At 38.2% G+C, this 18,631-nt stretch overlaps 1 protein-coding gene across 3 annotated transcripts in view; it reads left to right on the top strand.

The window, feature by feature from the left end:
• The window catches only part of fndc7rs1 (fibronectin type III domain containing 7, related sequence 1), a 136,020-nt gene that overhangs the window by 34,911 nt on the left and 82,478 nt on the right, over positions 1-18,631 (top strand). For 2 of the 3 annotated variants that reach the window (XM_043700160.2, XM_087990793.1), the window contains exons 14-23: positions 264-524; positions 2,275-2,535; positions 3,782-4,042; positions 6,769-7,029; positions 9,138-9,398; positions 10,036-10,296; positions 12,198-12,458; positions 15,822-16,082; positions 16,937-17,203; positions 18,355-18,618. In XM_043700160.2, coding sequence (XP_043556095.2) covers positions 264-524; positions 2,275-2,535; positions 3,782-4,042; positions 6,769-7,029; positions 9,138-9,398; positions 10,036-10,296; positions 12,198-12,458; positions 15,822-16,082; positions 16,937-17,203; positions 18,355-18,618 — 2,619 coding nt within the window. The remainder of the gene's footprint in view (positions 1-263; positions 525-2,274; positions 2,536-3,781; positions 4,043-6,768; positions 7,030-9,137; positions 9,399-10,035; positions 10,297-12,197; positions 12,459-15,821; positions 16,083-16,936; positions 17,204-18,354; positions 18,619-18,631) is intronic. The other variant, XM_087990794.1, reaches the window with a different exon arrangement.

The raw sequence follows: 18,631 nt of genomic DNA, 5'->3' as shown, positions 1-18,631 counted from the left end.
ATCTCTCAGACTGACTCAATACTCAAAACAAACTGTGACATTTTCTGTTTGAATCTGGTTTACAATTTCATATTTAGCATGATAGAAAGAACAAAACCAAGATGATGATTTATCGCAGCACCATTTATCACATATGCAAATAATGTTTATTTTTAAATTCCATGTCTTTATTGTTGATATATTCGAAATTATTAAGAGATACCAATATACTTTTAGGATTTGGCCATTAATACTTATGTGTTCTTTTTCTCTTAAATTGGCAGCACCATGTCCCCCCCAGGTTATCTCTGCTTATCCAAAGTGTCATTTTAACAGTGTCTCAGTGTCATGGATTCAAAGTGATGGAGCATCATATTACTCTGCAGTAGCAGAAACGAGTGATGGATACATAGCCTCTTGCAATACAAATAACACTGAGTGTCATTTCACACAGTTACCTTGTGGCCATTCATATTCAATAACAGTGAAAGCAGCAAATGACAACTGTGTTAGCTCAGAATCCTACAGCTTGCAACTTAACACAGGTACTTCTCTTAAATGTGTGTGTGTTTGTGAGAGAGAGAGAGAGAGACTTAGCCATACCAACATTTCTTTTGAAAAGTATTTCATGTGTTTTTTATTTATGGGAAGAGAACAACTGAAACCAATGACATTTTTGTTTGAACTGTTTCATATTTCAATCCAATTGGCAATACTGAAAAAACAAAGAAATGTTTGGAAAATATAATAACTTAATCAGCATCCAAAGAATGGAAAGAGGGTAATGTTTCATTTTATTGGAACTTGAAGAGTATGTAGAAAGGGGATAAAATGTCACAAACTAGAAATGCTAATTATCAGCGCTCCCAAGTAAGAGATCTTATAACTTACCTATTATCTTTTAATTACCTTCTAACAAAATGGATTGAGGTGCCCTTTTGTGCTATTTCCAACATTTTATAGTTGCAGCTTTTTCAGTTAGTCTTACTTCCCTACTGTATGCTCTGGGCTAATTTGACTTCCTTTTCCAGTTAATATAATTTTCCCAGAATGTTAAACTTTCTTTTGAGATGCTACATTTAGCATGCATATCTGCAGTGCTTTCATTCCACATCCCCATTATTCACATCCCCATTATTTGCAGTTTTATTCTTTTTCTTTTCACAGTCTTGGGGCATAAATCCTCAGCAGGCAGCATGCTGTTCATGCTCAACCAGCCCCATACTCACAAGCCTCAGTAAAGCATATTTACCATTAGATGTAACTTTGTTGTTAGAAATTGTTTATCAAATAATCCGGACTATGCGAAGTATTCAATTTAAGATCACTAGCTGGCCACAGTGTGACACGTGTGCTAAAAGATACATACATGAATACTAAGGACCCTGTTTTATGTCAGTTAAATGACTTTGTATGTACACTGCACCTCTTTCAAAAAGGGGTCACAGAGACGGCAATGCTCTGCTGCATCCACATAACAATGCACTGACCAATCAGAATTGACCTGACTGGTCTGAGAATTAAGATTGGCAGATAACTATTCTTACTGTAGCTCCGTACCATTTATACGACAACCAATCAGACCCCTCTTCTTATTCTAGACATTCTTCTCTTCTTCTCTCCCCCAAGTCTGTTTCTTGTGTCCTTGTTCTGATGGGCACAAGATGAAAAGCTTCAACTTTTAGTCACCTTTTAGAAATGTTTAAGCTCCTCATTTTAGTAAGTATCCAATCTGAAGTGAGGCATGAAGGTACTTGTAAGCGTGTGCAAGTAGCTTTCACCACGGGTAGAGAAAGATATATTCTGGGAGCAATTCTGAAAGAATTTAACTTGTCCCCTGTGATGAAGTTTTGTAAGCACGGTTTTATCGATAGATTGACTAAAATAGAACAAATTGATCAAAACCTCCTAAAAACAAATAGGCACAATTTTTCTTTTTCTACATTGGCTGAGTTCACTGAGATCAACAGCTCAACCTTTAAACTCTCTCTTGGGCTTCATTTAATAACAGAGCTGTAATAGGGGCAAAACGAAAAGGCATAGGTTTACAGTTCTGATCTTCCATAAGTTCCCAATCTAAACCATATCTTCATAGTAAAGAAAGGACATCCAGACATCTCTAGGGAATCCTTCCCATCTCCTTACAGCCAATTTCCAAGAAACATAACAGAAAGGATGAAGTGCTTCAATTGATCTCTCTGCATAAGCATGATATAGGAACAAACTGAAAGAATAAGCATACATTTCTCCACTGCAATATTATGAATTTCATAAATTATTGTCTCTTCTTCCTAGAGCCATGTATTCCACAGATAGTGGATGCTTTTGTAAACTGTCACAACAATACAGTACTTGTACTTTGGGAACACAGTAATGGTGCAATGTCATACATTACAACTGCAGAGGGAAGGGATGGCCATACTGCATCTTGCCACACAGCTGAGCTCAGTTGCACTATTGCAGATCTGGAATGTGGCCAGTATTACAATATAAGTGTATTAGCCATGGATGAAACATGCAACAGTACCCAGAGTTCATATTTTGAGATTGAAACAGGTAAAATTACTTTATATTCAAGTCTCATTAATTAAATAAACAAATGGAACCTTTGCCTGTCATATTATTTGTATTCACCACTTTCATATATCAGTACTTTTCATAATCTCCAGGTACACTATAAAATCAGAATTTTAAGCATGAATTTACGATAGGCATCAATCAATCTAATAGAGAATTTGGGATAAACATATTTACCCAGGAAGTGTTTTGAATGTGGAACATACCACCACAAATGATCAAAGTCCCAAAGTATTTAGGAGAAAGTCCGATAAACTCAAGAGAAAAGTGTTGAGTGAAATGTTTCTGGGATTGGATGAAGAGTCGGGAAGTATAAATGCTGGCATGTACCTGCATGTTTGAATGGCCTGGTTCTGTCCTGTTTAATTATATTTAATTCTAAGTAAATCTGACAAGCCCTGTGTGTCAATTAAGTCAGAGTAAAAACACAAAACTGAAATGTGAGCCCAAATTCAAAATATGATTAAGTTTGGAAGTATATTTTTGATTTTTTAAAATGAATCTATAAGGTTGGATTATAATGTGATAGACATTTATAGCACAAAAAGAGGCCATTGGGGCCAGCATGTTCCTGTCAGTCAGCAAACATCTATCCTATCTTTCAGCTTTTGGCTCATAATGCTGGAGGTTATTGCCAATGCAAGTTAATATCTAAATACTGCTAAAATGCTACAAAGGATTATGAGTCAAGATTAGAGTGGTACTGGAAATTCCTGATGAAGGGCTCCTGCCCGAAACGTTGATTCTCCTGTTTCTTGGATGCTGCCTGAGCTGCTGTGTTTTTCCAGCAACACTCTAATCTCCAGCCTCTGCAGTCCTCACTTTCACAAAGGATTATGACTCAACCACTCTTTCAAGCAGTGAGTTCCAAACTCTCACCACCCTCTGAGTGACAATATACCTCCTCAATTCTTCTTTTAGCCTTTTGCTTCTTACCTGAAATCTATGTCCTCTGATTTGTGGCCCCTCTACTAATGGAAAACATGCCTTCCGATCAATCCCATCATTTTCAATCCCATCCCCTAGGTTGTAGATAAATAAAAATGAATAAATACTCTAATTATTTTGAATCCTACTTACAAAATGTATGTTGTTGAATAATATACATTCAAGTAAAATTGCAGCTGTTATTTCAAAACTGCATTTTTTCAAGTTACATTTGGTATAATGATATGATGATTTTCTATGTAAATGATAGAAATAACCTTTCTTGTTCATATTACAGCACCATGCAATCTCCAGAATATCACAGCTTCTGTTGACTGTGAGACAAGAACTGCGATAGTATCATGGGATCACAGTGATGGTGCGCTGACCTATATCGCTACAGCAGAAGCAGCTGATGGTCATGTAGATACCTGTATGACAACAGGCACCAACTGTGAATTAGCATCTGTGCAATGTAGTCACAAATACACTGTCATTGTTTTTGCACTCAATGACATGTGTAACATCTCCGAGAGTTACAGGCAGCAGATGGAAACAGGTAATAGAAGACAGAAAAAATGTAAAATTTTGAATAAAATGTGAAATTTACAGGTTAATTTGAAATTTTCTATCCAATATGAAAAGCTGAAACTAAGTGAAAGTTTTGCAGAGAAAGTCAGAGTCCTGCATTCTTCTCCTGATGAACAGCTTATGTTCGAAACATCGACTCTGCCGCTCCTCAGATGCTGCCTGACCAGCTGTGCTTTTCCAGCACCACACTTTTTGACTCAAATTCTTCTCCTCCGCCTTCTTAGGCGGTCCCCAGGGATCAAAGGGGGTTTTCTTCCTCTTCTGCACAGCAGACTCCAGGGGCCGAATGGCCTAATTCTTATGGTCTTCCAATCTGGAGAAGTGACTAAACAGTCCACTGCTGGATCTGCAAGTGCAGCACATTGTGTTTGATGAGGCAAATGGATGGGGTGCTTGACTTTTCGCATGCGTTTTTCACTAGTTGTGCATTGCCTGTATATGGACCTCCCAGAAGTTACAAAATTCGGCACTTTTGTAGGTGCTTTTTCTCCAGTTTGAACAGTCTTGCGTAAGAGAGTCCCACAAATGTTTGCAGATAGTGCATTTTTTTCAGGGAGGCTTTGAGGACATCCTTGAAGCATTTCCTCTGTCCTCCTGGTAACTGGTTGCTATGAGGAAGTCTTGTGCCTGGGGTCTGTGAACAATGTGGCTATCCAATACAGCTGATTGACCATAACCTCATTGTTTTGCTGCTCCCACTTTGACACAGAGGGTAGAAACACCATTTGTTAAGGTACATGCCATACACTGGATCATTTTACGTTTCTGTCTTGGTTTGTTCTGGGTTAGTTGAATTTAGCCTGTGTGGAACTAGGAACACAACATTTGAGAGGTCAGGAAAAGGGAAAACTAGCACGTATTTCCAATCCTGGCCAATGTTTGAAGCAGCACAAGGACAGAATGATGCTTAGCAGCAATATAGCTGCATTAAGTTGTATATGTTGAGACAGCAAATTGATCATGTTTTAGTCAAATAGAAGCGGTGAATGCTGGAAACAGGCTGGTAGTATCCAAAGGGCAAAAGTTTACCTTGCAATGCTAACTCTTCTGATAATAAACTGTGTAATTTCAGCATTGGTAGTATTTTACCCATATATTTACATGTAAAATTTTTGTAAAATGTTTCCGACTTGGATGTTCATGTAATACTACTGTATAATGATGATGACTTTGTCAATTCCCCAGGCGTGGACAGTCACTGGTCACCACCTGCGTGACCCGTGCAGGTTTCTTCAATAATATCCATGGGATATTTTTAATAGCCGTGTCCCAATTGAATACGTATAGTTCACATATCGCACTGCTATGCAAATACTGTTTTTCTACAGTTTGCTATGCTTTATTATATATTTGTATAATATATTAATATATGTATAAGGAACATCTAAAACTTCGAAAACTATAAGGGAACATAAACATGGATTTTCATATTAAACTTGGAAGATGAAAATTGGGCAAAGACAGATAAAAAAGGAATGTGATTGTGATAAAACAAAAGAAATGCCATTGATGTCCAATGCAATTGAAATAGATTGTTCTTTCCTTCAGCCTATGCTGTCTTCACTGACACATTTTATAGCAATCGTTCCAATCTGCTCCGTGACATGGGAACACAGGGGCAGGAGTATACTAATCAACCCCTTGACCTGAAAATGTGTTGCTGGAAAAGCTCAGCAGGTCAGGCAGTATCCAAGGAGCAGGAGAATCGATGTTTCATGCATGAGCCCTTATTCAGCCCTTCGGCTCATGCCCAAAACGTCGATTCTCCTGCTCCTTGGATGCTGCCTGACCTGCTGCGCTTTTCCAGCAACACATTTTCAGCTCTGATCTCCAGCATCTGCAGTCCTCACTTTCTAATCAACCCCTTGAGCCTGCTCCATCGTTCTAGGCCTCAAAACCATTTCCCTGTACTATCCTCATATCCCTTGATGCCATTTGTATTTAGAAATTTAACAATCTCTGACTTGAACTTACTCTGAGCTTTACAGCCCTCTGGAGTAGAGAATTCCAACGATTAATCCTCTGAGTGAAAACCTTTCTCCACATCTCGGTCATTAGTGGCTTGCATTTTACTCCGAGATTGTGTTCTTTGGTTTGAGACTATCCTACTGGAGAAATATTCTTCTTATATCTGCCCTGTCTAACCCTTTTGAGAATTGTGTATGTTTCAGTGAGATCACCTCTCATTCCTCAAAACTTCAGAGAATACAGGCTCAATATCCTCAATTGCTCCTCATAGTACAATTTCTCGACCTCAGGAATCAGTCCTTTGCCATGCTCTCCACTGCGAGTACACCTTTGTTTAGTTAAGAAAAGACTGCATGCAATACTCCTGGAGTAGTCTCTTGTGCTCAAATCATCTTGCATTAAAGGTCAACATATGATTTGCATTTCTAATTACTTGCTGCAACTGTATGATAACCTTTAGTGTCTTATGAATAAGGACATTTAGGTCTCTTTGGACATCAACGATTTCCAATATTTGCAATATTATTTGCAATATTTCTAACATTTCCATATACTTTAGACATCCATCCCTCCTATCAAAGTGAATTACCTTACTCTCATCCACATTAAATTCAATCAGTTAATGGCTATCATTAAAAGAGAAGACTTACATATAATATGAAATTACAGAGCTGTTTGAATGGACCTTGATATGAATTATTATTGTGAATTTTGTTTTGTTTCAAGCACCTTGTGCACCAGAAGCTGTGGATGCTGCATTGCACTGTGAAAGTAATACAGCATTAGTGACTTGGGAAGAGAGCAAATGGGCAAAGCTGTATGTCACAAAAGCACAAACGGATAATGGGCACACAACATGGTGTAACTCAACAGAAACACATTGCGAGCTTCCTGAGATGTGGTGTGGGCAGACTTATGAAGTAACAGTAAAGGCACTGTCTGAGAGCTGTTGGAGCAACAGTAGTTACAACATTCAACTTCAAACAGGTGAGGATGACTTTCTGAAAAGATTGGATGTATTCCATTCACTACTTAAATTTGATACAAGGTAGACTGTCCTATTTACAACACTGTTGCTCACTCATGAAAATGTGGATGTATGGTTAAACAGTAAGTTATCTACTGCTGCATAGTACACTGCTGTTGATTAATTCAATAATAAAAACATATAATCACATAAGGTAGTTACTTAAACAAATAGTTTCAGTACAAATGATATAAACTTATTAAATGGCATTTTATCAATGACACTTTTATGAAGTCTGTAACAGATAGTCAGAACTTTGTATTATTTTATCTTGGCATTGTCACTGATGTCTGCCCATGGTGGATACTCGGTACAAATTATAATTATTAAAAGGTGTAAAATATGATAACTAAGTGTAAAGGAGCATACATTCCAATTATTAAAGGATGGTCCATGACTTTGCCCATGGAATCCCCATTTCTCAGAATGTGATGTTAGTGTTTTTGAAAAGATGACTTTGGAGCGCTACATTTTGTGCAGCTCCAACTAAAGGCAGAAATGTGCAACACCATGATAAACACCAGATTTGAGGAGTCACAGAGACTCTATGCATTAGCCAAAATGATGCAGGGACTCAGAATCCAGAAATCCTGACACATTTCTGACAGACCCTATTTACACTGATGGTGGAATATTGGGTTGGGATGTGATTCGCAAATTGGGGATAAAAGTGTTATTTGAATATAAAAAGACCCAAGAGACTACATTTTTGCTGGAGTCTGTCTGTACGGTGTGACTTGATTTTTTTTAATGATAAATGTAAATGTGCATAAAAAGAATTTGGGTTTGTGGAATCAGCTGACTGAATGGGTCATTTAAATTTCCTGCTCTTTAAACTTTGAAGTATGTATGTCTCTGAATTAAAAACAAAATTGATGCTTGAAATTTCAATGGCTATTGTTATGATTTATTACTGTGTAATAGCTCTATAACCTATCGTTATCACCATGGGAACATTTAAGTTCACAGTCTGATCGACAAATCTAAGAGGTTATTAAGGGATTAGCTGTCATTAATGTGGGTTATGAATACAAATGTTATAAACTTATTAAATGGCATTTTATCAATGACACTTTTATGAAGCCTGTAATAGATACTCAGAACTTTGTATTATTTTATCTTGGCATTGTCCCTGAGGTCTGCCTATGGTGGATACTAGGTGGGTTGCCCTGGAGGCTATAAGGGAAAAGAGTGATTGGTGGAGAGCATGGGTTGGTGCTCCTAGCAAAGAGGATATAAGGGGCAATAGGGTAGGTAGAGGAACATAGGTTGACATGGGGGAGGCATGAAAAATTGTGGGAGTTCAGTATGGGTCATAGGTTGTTGCAGGCAATATAGTGAAGGGGCATGAATAGATGATATAAGGGGCCATGGGGTGTTTGGGGCATGAGTTAGCATGGCAAGAGCATGGGAAATGAGTGATAGAGAGATGAGTGAAGTCTACGGGGCCTAACTACTCTATTATAGCTGGGAGTAGTGCCAGAGAACTGAGATTGAGCAGCTGCTATGGCTGCCTCCACACTCCTTCTGGGAGAGGTGGGAAATACTCCAGCACACAGACTACTCACCGTCACAAGGATAAAAATCTAGCTGCACAGGACACTGTCTTGAGGTAGGTGTACCAAGCCTGGAATTTTCCTGACTCTCTGTACCCACCTCTGAAACAGAAGTCTAGGACTGTGTGTCACAGAAAGGCACTTCCCAATTACAGCATTCAACATGTACATTGCAAATTGATAAATTATATTTTGTCAGATTGTGCAATACATTGTATTAATATTCACCTTGTTAAAATAGGACCAATTAAAATATCATTGTCCTCCTGCCAGGTAATTCTGGTCTGTGTGAACTACCTACTGTTGATGCGTTGTAAACTTAACTCAAATATCTGGAGCATTTGTAGTCAAGTTGAAAAATTTTACTTGTTACTAAGTGTTACGAAGAAGTTATCATTGACTCAGCAGTGCTGGACATTGACGATAAGTTGGCATTACTCACAAAAATAAATCAATCTCGCTGTCTGCAATTTTTAACGTCTACAATTTTTGCCTTTTCTTCATCTCAATAGCACCATGTGTTCCACAGTACATTGACGTTTCTGTGACCTGTGCAAAAAAAAGTGCATTCATTCAATGGGGGCATGCTGATGGGGCACAGTCATACATTGCAATTGCAGAAGGAGGCAATGGTCATAACGTTACATGCATTACAAAAGACACATTCTGTGAAGTTCAGGGGCTCCATTGTGGCCAAGAATACAGCTTCGGTGTCAAAGCTTCTAATGAGATGTGTGAGAGTGCGTCAAATCCTGGTTTCAGAGTTCATACAGGTAATACCTCCATTGTCAGTAACGTTATAAAGTGTTGGACTTGCAGCCAACAGATTTTATCCAGCTGCAGGTTACAAAAAATAATAATTTAGAATATAAATTTTACAACTCGTTGTGAATTATTTACTCAATTTCTGAACACATTTATACTAATCCCATCAAACTCCCATTGCATTTGAGTGGGGTAAATCTATTCTGGTCAGAGGTGTAAATTGAATGGAATAGCTACAGTAGACACCCCTGTCTGATATCCATTTATTCTTAAGAAATGGGCATCATTGGCAAAGATGGTACTTGGTTCTTAATTTCATATGCTTTTAAGTTGATATTTGTTACAAAGTAACAAATCAAGCTAATTTGGGGAACTGAGTTGTAGAGGTTGTGGCAGTCAGAATTTTTCTGTAGTGGAGGCTGAAAAGCTGGGAGGTAAAAAACAGAGATTCATAATAATGGTGTAATTATAATGACACTTTCATAATAAAGCAGTTTTCATAATAAAGTTAGACAAAGGAATTAATAATAGAAAAGGTTGAGATAGGATGTCTCTGGAAATCGAATTTTTTCATATTACAAACGTTGTCTATGAAATTAGAGGCAGTACTTCACTGTTGCTCTGATTGTGTTTTTCACCTTGTAGCTCCATGTATCCCTACCAACGTCACAGCAGTTATGCACTGCAATGCCAGTTCTGTCACAATAGCCTGGGAAAAGAGTGAGGGGGCAGCATGGTACATCGCAACAGCAACAAATCAAGACAGTGATGTTTACTGGTGCAATGCCACAAGTACACATTGTGAAATTGGACAACTGCATTGTAGTCACAAATACAACGTAACTGTAAAGGCACTGGATGGAAAATGTAACAGCGCACAAAGTGATCCTATTGAATTCCATTCAGGTAATAAAAATGTTTTGTTTATTGCAAAGTAAAATCTACACCACTTCTATATGGATTTGCCAAACACTTATAGTTGAAGATAATCCAATACAGTCAGTACAAAGTACTCAAAGAACATCAATTTCAATGTCATGACTGCAGTTACATGATTCCATGATTGATGGGTACAAATATATGGGATGTTTCTATTTCACTCATATCCACTTATGAAGATCCAATCGTGCCAATCCATTAGACTGAATTGTAGAACTATTCTGGGTTGGTCATTATGTTCTGTAAAATAGATCCTATGTTTTTAATTCAGGAGTATCCAATGCAGCAGCTACCAAGAGGTCCAAAAGAGTCCTTATACTAGTTTCATATAACATCAAGTGCTGTTTTCTATATTATCATTAGGTTTAAGAGCAGTCTAAAAATAATGAATGACCTTTGAAATGATTTAAAGATTTTTTAAAAATATAATTTACATTGGGCTTCTAGGTGAAAGACATAAGTGTTGCAGATTGGAGCACTTTATTCATTTAAGATAGTTAATGTTAATATCATGCATATGAAAAGACCATGTAACATGCAGAAAACGGGAGCAATTTTCAACCTTGCTGCACAGATCAGGCACCCATTGGTTTCTGTTCTGTTGAAGTCATGAATATCGGGCAGGTTCTATGAAAAATGAACAGTCCTTTCAATCAGTTTAACTTCACGCACGTGGATCATTTAAAGAATAATGCGATGGTTGCGTTCTTGTGCAACCCCGTGTTACAGAAAAATTGTGTTTTAGGATGAGCGCTTAAATTGTGCTTTAAAGTTTGCACTTCAGAAAGTGTCCCCAATTTGTCAACCACGTTACAACAAATTTGCATTAATGAAACCCGCATCATAGCAGAACAACCTGTAGCAAAAAAGCATTTTAAATGTTTCACAGATAATGGAAAAGAAAAGGATACTGAAGTAAAAATCTACCTGTTTGGAAGAGTGACACAGCTTTGCTAAAGGGATGGATTTTATATAGGTCTTGAAAGAGGAGTGGGGAGAGAATGCTTAAGGATTTAGTGATTGATTTGTAGACTTTGGGGTTTGGGAAGCTGAAGGAAAGGTTGTCAAGGTGAGGGCAAAAACAATGCAGGATCCCTCTCCATCATTCCCAAGCACCTCTCTAAAACCTGTTGACTATTGTTCTGTTATTCTTTCACAGGAGCTGGGTACCCTTTATTTGACCCAGATTTCCTTTCACTGTATGAGAGCACTGGTGTTGAAAAATGGCTCAATTGCAAGAGGCTACTGCCAAAAAAATGCAGAGTCTGTGGGAGGGTTGAGGGGTAATGAGCTGTAATGCTTAAGCAAGTTAAAGAGAGAAGGAGAGGCAGGTCACAAACTGATATAAATATGAGGGTAAGAAATATAAATGAGAATTACTGGAAGACTGGGTGCCAGTATATGTGGATATGTGACATGTGACTTGGTGGGGAATATCATACGGGCAGTAGAGATTTGAATTTGAAAGTTAGGATCTAATGGAGTCGTGAATAAGGGTTACTCTTCTGAGGGTTGGTGTGGATTGGGCCAAAGGGTTTCTATGATTCTAATTGCAAGAGCACTCCCATTGTAAGTAGTTGAGGTTAGCTAGCTTAACATAGCAATCAGTGGTAGGATGTTTGTTTCTCTATGGCTCAGACACCCTTTCTATGAAATAAAATTCGGGCAGTCTTAGCAGTGACAATGAGGTGTATCGCACATTCTGTTGCTTTACTGTTATAAATATTTGGCTGGTTTCATAATTCAACTCATATCTCACTGGTTTGTAAACTATATTCCATTTTTCAGCAGATATTAGGCACACAGAGGTACTGGTATTTTTCTAGGGCATAAAATGTAATCTGATATTCTTCTTTGCTACTTTACAGCACCTTGCACACCACAGGATGTTGAAGCTGATCTGAACTGCACACTGGGTCGTGTGTTGGTATCATGGAACCAGAGCAGTGGAGCAATGATGTATATTGTAACTGCAAAAGGAAGCAGTGGCCACAGAAAGTCATGCAGTACCATGAACAGAAGTTGTGAAATGTCCGACTTAACTTGTGGGCAGATATACACTATAGATGTGATAGCACAAGGCTATTCATGTGACAGTATCCCAAGTCATGGCTTGCATTTCACCACAGGTACTTTTCCATTTCTGTGCATGATCAAATTAATGCTGCAGTGAATAAACCCTTCACCATGATCTGGCAAAGTCTGGATAAAGTTGTGCTCCACCACCACCTTTGAGGGACAAATTGAAATCAAATTGAATCAAAGACTCTGCAGAATTAGTAACCTTTGGGCTGCTGAGCAATTTTATTGGTGAAATGCAAGTAATAATTAAATTTGGTAAATATTTTGATGTTAGATCAATGCTGTCCCAGAATTGAATTAGATAATCATCAAAAAGGTTCATTTTCCTTGAGAGTCTTACTTGTGATTGATTACCTCTATTAGTCATCCAGAACGGAAAATAATCCATATCGTTCATGAAAGGAATTATTCACTGTCTACACATTCCATAGCAGAACTTAGAAACAGAAAGTGAGGAACTCCTCTGAAGCTTCATTCAATTTGTCTAATGAATAGCTGAGAGTTAAATACCAAGAAATCCCAAGTTCCAGATCTTGGTCCTAATAAGTTAGTTATCTCAGTTGTGGTAGTTTATTAGATTGAGTGACTTGTGTTAGGAAACTGAAGCTTTCCTGATCTGAGCTATGATGTCCTTTGGTTACTTCAGTTATATTTCCTTCCCCAACATCTCTACCGCAAAGAAGGAAAGAACAATGATAACACTGACACTTTCAAAGCTCTCAAGCTGTCACACACCTTTCTGACTTGATATACATTGACTCTTTGTTATCATTATTGCATCAAGGTAATTGGATTATACAAAATTTATGGCACAGAAACCGTCACTCATCCCAACCTGTTCCTGCCGATCTTTATACTCCAACTAAGCATCTTCATATTTTTTCCTCATCCACTTCTACCATTGTAACCATACAGCCTTATCTTCCTCAGGTGCCTTTCCAGTTTCTGCTTAAATCCACCTATGCTCTTCACTTTAACCACTCCCTGCGGTAGCAAGTTCCACATTGTTATCACTCTTTGGGTAAAGAAGTTTCTCTTAAAATCCCTGCTGAATTTCTTGGTGACTATTTTATACTTGTGGTCTCTATTATGCACTTTGAGAAATGATGATAAAGGCAATAAGTCACTTTCTCTAAACTTATTCATGGAATGTGTGTTTTGTTGGCTAGGCTAGCATTTATTGCCCATCCCTAGTTCCTCAGAGGGCAGTTATGAGCCAATCACAGAGCTATGGGTCTGAAGTCACATGTAGGTAGTTGGGTTTTCCTGACAATGGTTACATGATTGCCATTAGGTCCAGGTTTTTACAATATTCCACATTTTTATGACCTAAATGGTGAGAGATTGCAGAACCCAGAACTGTAGAGGGATCTTGGTGTTCTTGTGCATAAATCATAGAAGGCTAGTACACAAGATACAACATAATTAGGAAGACATAGAATATTATCATTTCTTGTGAAGGAAATTTCATAAAACCTTCCTATAGTTGGACAGACCACATCTGGAGTTCACAGTATTGGTCATCTTATTTAAGTTACGATCATCGATAAAATGCACTGCAGTAACACACCAAGTCTCCTACAACAGCACCGTCCGAATCCATGACCTCTACAACCTAGAAGGATAAGGGTAGAAAAAGTATGGAGAAACCACCATCTCCAAGCTTCCCTCCAAACCACACAATCTCCAATCTTTGAAATACATCATCACTCTTTCATTGTCACTGGGTCAAAATCCTGGAACTCTCTTCCTAACTAAACTGTTGGTATATGTACAGCCCAAGGATTTTAACAGTGCAAGAAGGCAGCTCACTAACGCTTTCTCTTTGATAATAAGGAATGGGAAATAAACTATTGCCTGCTTCCCAAGAATAAAAAAAACGAATATGAGTTTATCCACTTTTGATGCACAAGCATGACAATTTCTCGTGATCCTAGACTAATGCACTGAGAACAGACCTTTTCTTACCTAGGCCCAGATTCTCACCTCAGTGGGGAATGTCTCTCTTGTGGTGAAAAAGCTGAAAGAAGTCAAGAATCCCAAGTCCCACCTCTGAACCTGACAACTGCAACTTTCATGGGGGTGGTCTGTAGTTAATTCATGTACATCCAGTACATGGATACAGCTACCTCCACCAAAATTTCATTTTGGAGTCCCTGGACAATGGAACCTGGAAAATGGAGATTAAACCAGGTCTGCTCACAATGTGTTTGTTTTGGATAGCGAGAGTATCCCAATAGATAGGTGGGCTATCCATTATGATTGATTCTAGGGCATGTTTGGTGGAGACAAGTCACCCTTTGGCACTCCAAACATTTCTGTTTTTCTCTTGCTGATGAAAGGGATGTGCAGTTTTAAAGTTAGAGTGAGTTGTGATCTGTAGGTGTGAGAAACCAGATAGGCATTGGTTGCACTTATACTGAGCATCCCTACCAAATTGTGTGAAAACAGACCATTAGGCCCATTGAGTCCACACCAACCCTCTGAAGAGCATCCGATCCAGACCCAGCACCCCCCTACCCAATCCTATCCCCATAACTCAGCATTTTCCATAGTTGATCGACCTAACCTACACATACCTGAACACTATGGGCAATTTAGCATGACCAAATCATCTAACCTGCATGTCTTTGGAACCGGGGAAGAAACTGGAGCACCCAGAGGAAACCCATGGAGAATGTGCAAATTCCACACAGATAGTCACCCGCGACTGGAATGGAACTCAGGTACCTGGTCATGTGAGGCAACAATGCTAACTACTGAGCTAATCGCAGATAATTATCGACTTTTTCCTGCTTGCTGGGCATCCTATTTCACCTGGGTAACAGCCCTGACCTAGGTCTCTATCTGGGTCCAGGTTGGCTGTGACTGGTGGCATGGTCAGCTAGAAGGACAATGACCCTCTTCTTCACCACCCCATTCTCCAGCACCTCCAGATCCCTGTCCACAAAGCAGGGAACGACCTTCCCTTACAGGGACACTATGGTCCAGCTCCATAACATGAGGGACAGCTCCTGAGTTCCTGAACTGGATTGCAATTGGGCTTTACGTATGACACCAGCGGTATGGATACTGGAATGTTCTAGTAATAGTGAGCACTTCTGCCTCTCCTGACACACAATTCCACAAGAAGGTCAATGAAGATCCCGGCTACATAACTAACGAGGTGAAGTGTGGGGCATTATGTGAGAAAAGTTGCCCTGAGGTGTGGCAGACAACCAACATGAATCTCATTCAAAAACACACTTTAATGGAAAATTGAAAAATTTCTGTATCAGACCAGACATCTGTCCAGTTGTTCTAAATCATTTCCGTACAGGCTAATAGGACAAAATACCGCCCTGATTAAATACTATAAAGTGAGGCTCCTTTCGGATTTATACTAATGAGATTTGTGGATATATTTTCAGAACCATGTACCCCAGAGGACGTTGATGCTGCACTGGACTGCACTACTAACATTGCACTGGTGTCTTGGAATTCTAGTAATGGTTCAAGATTATACACGGCTATTGCTGAAGCCAAAGATGGGCATCAGCACTCATGCATCACATCAAAAACATGGTGTGAAATCACTGATCTGCACTGTGACGAGTGGTACAATGTGACAGTGACAGCACATAATGATAATTGCAACAGCTTACAAAGCCTAGAAAAAGAAATCAATGCAGGTAAACCTTGCAGAATTACTTAATTTTTAATTTAATTAGATGATGAATCTGTGCATGAGTATGCTTTATGGGATGTTTTGCAACATTAAAAATGACGTTCCAAAGAGCCTCTAAACTTGCTAAAGTGATAAGTACCTAAAATGCCTCAGATAGTGAATCCTCAATCTTTTTTAAAATCATCACAAGCAATAATTTCACCAGCTCTCAGTTGAACCTATTAGCATATTAATGAACTCTGTATTTCAGGAATTTATCTTGTAACTCTGAGTTGGATTTTATATTCTGTCAGTTCATCTCAATGTTACACTTTAGCATAAACTGTGTCCAAGTAATTTCTAGAGAGGAATGATTAAGAAAAATCCAAAATATTTTATATGGGCATTAGAATTTATAATGGCAAAAGCTCACTCAGAATTGTGATGAGAATTGAGCAACAGGAGACAAGATTCTAAAGTAAGGAAGTTGTTGTTGATGTAAGTCTTGTAAGATGTATTTTTCTTGGTGTCAAGTAATTCTAAGCTGAAAGCAGGTTTGTGGTTGCTGGCTCTTTTGGCTATTAAGAAATGTAAAGTACATCCAACAAATCAATTTGGACAGCCAATTTTACAGGATACTAATTTTCCATCTACCATGTGTCCATGTCAATGCTAAACATAATTCACAAAGTATAGGATTTGAAGATACTTTTGTTCTATACCAAATCAAAAATTGCACAATGAAAATGCCCCTTTACCTGACACAGAAATATTAGCTATGGTTGGATACAAGACACAATGAACTGTATCTGATTCTTTTTGTAATGATATTAATAATTGTTTTTATGACTTACTTTCATAATACATTGCATTACCTAGCACCGTGTGACCCTATCAACCCAACTGCTTACTTGGACTGTGATGCTGATATGATTGAGGTTTTCTGGGATAACAGTGATGGAGCTGTGTCTTACACTGTGGTAGCAGAAAATCGTGATGGATTGGCACATTTCTGTAACACAACAGAGACAAACTGTGAGCTCATAGATTTACAATGTGGTCAGATATACAACATATCAATAATAGCACTCAATGAACAGTGCAACACCTTACGACCTTCCAAGAGTTTCACTACAATTGAAACAGGTAAACGGATTTTGCTTTAGACCTTAATGATGAATTTAATAAATCCAGTTTCTTTTTCATGTCTTACATAAGGTAAAGATAAGAATCATAACTGAGAGTCATGTTAGTGTAGCTAAATTGAGCACTCACTATTCAATGGCCATTCTCATCCTTTCTCACATCCATTCCTACAGTAAGACCTGATTTTCCTGGGTATTCTTCATTAGATAAGGTTATTCAATATGGCATTCTACAGGATTTAGCCCAATATTTCTTGATGTGCCATTTAACAAACATACTGCCAAGTATTGAACAAGAGCTTAATGTTTTTTTGCTATACGTGATTTCTGTTCCTTTTCTGCCAATAACTGATGGCTAGATGTAGTTCACAGACTATTGGGTCCATATATACTTGAGATTCCCTTAGATTTTGAGATCTTTCTTCATTTGTGGCCCTTCTACATTTGGGATTCACTAATGTTTGCAAAAGTATTAACTCAAAAATTTACATAAGACATGAAGTGAAGAAAATCGAGGTTTTAGTGCATGGGCACTATTAATGTTGATTTTCCTCTTAAACTGGTATTTTTGCTGATTGTTCTGATGAGTGCAAATTGAAAAAATCTCAGCAAAGCAAGTCTTCTTTTGGCAATATTGAAGACCTGTGCTATCAAACAACAATTAAATAATGTGTGAGAATTGGAGTTGGTGGTAACGGAGGAGCAGGAAAATTATCATTAAATACATTTTTATTAAAATTATTATTAAACTGTTTTATATATATAAATAAAATCCAGGAGTAATAAATTCCTTGCAATAGCTGTTATTTATGTTTTCCCCAGTTGTTATTGAAATCCAGTGGATAAAAGTTCTGTACCATGGTAATATATTCTACTTCCTAACTGTCCTCACTTGTCAAATCTACTTTTTTAATTTCCTGGCTCTTTGTCTACCATACTAAGCACTAGTAGACACATGAGAATGGAATTGTGCCCAAAATTAAACACAGCAACCGAGGACCCTGTCTATACATGGGCAAAGATCGTCTCACTTTAATAAATAGCTAAAGAAATATAATTTCAGCAGTGAAAACTAAAAGTTTGAAGAAATTTTCAGTGTACAGAATAGAAAATAATTGCTTTTTTTTTCTGGAATGGCTTCATAATTCACAGCCCCCTGTACTCCGGTGCTTGTTGATGCTCATGTGGACTGTGTTTTGAACCTGGCTTCGTTGATGTGGACGGAAAGTGATGGAGCTGACTCGTACATTGCATTTCTGGAGATGAAGAGTGGAGACAGACTGTCATGCAACACAACAGACACAAGCTGTGAAATCTTCCATCTCCCATGTGGAGAGAGTTATTCATTGACTGTAATGGCACGGGCCGGCCATTGCAGCAGCACTTTACAATTCTCAAGATTGGAAATTCAGTCAGGTATTTAACTTCA

This window comes from Chiloscyllium plagiosum, unplaced genomic scaffold (assembly GCF_037043375.1).
Source record: "Chiloscyllium plagiosum isolate Xiang-an unplaced genomic scaffold, Cpla_swu_hap1 HiC_scaffold_9, whole genome shotgun sequence".
In the NCBI taxonomy this organism is placed as follows: domain Eukaryota; kingdom Metazoa; phylum Chordata; class Chondrichthyes; order Orectolobiformes; family Hemiscylliidae; genus Chiloscyllium; species Chiloscyllium plagiosum.
Note: the sequence above shows the minus strand (reverse complement) of the source record. Positions and strands in the feature narration are given on the sequence as shown.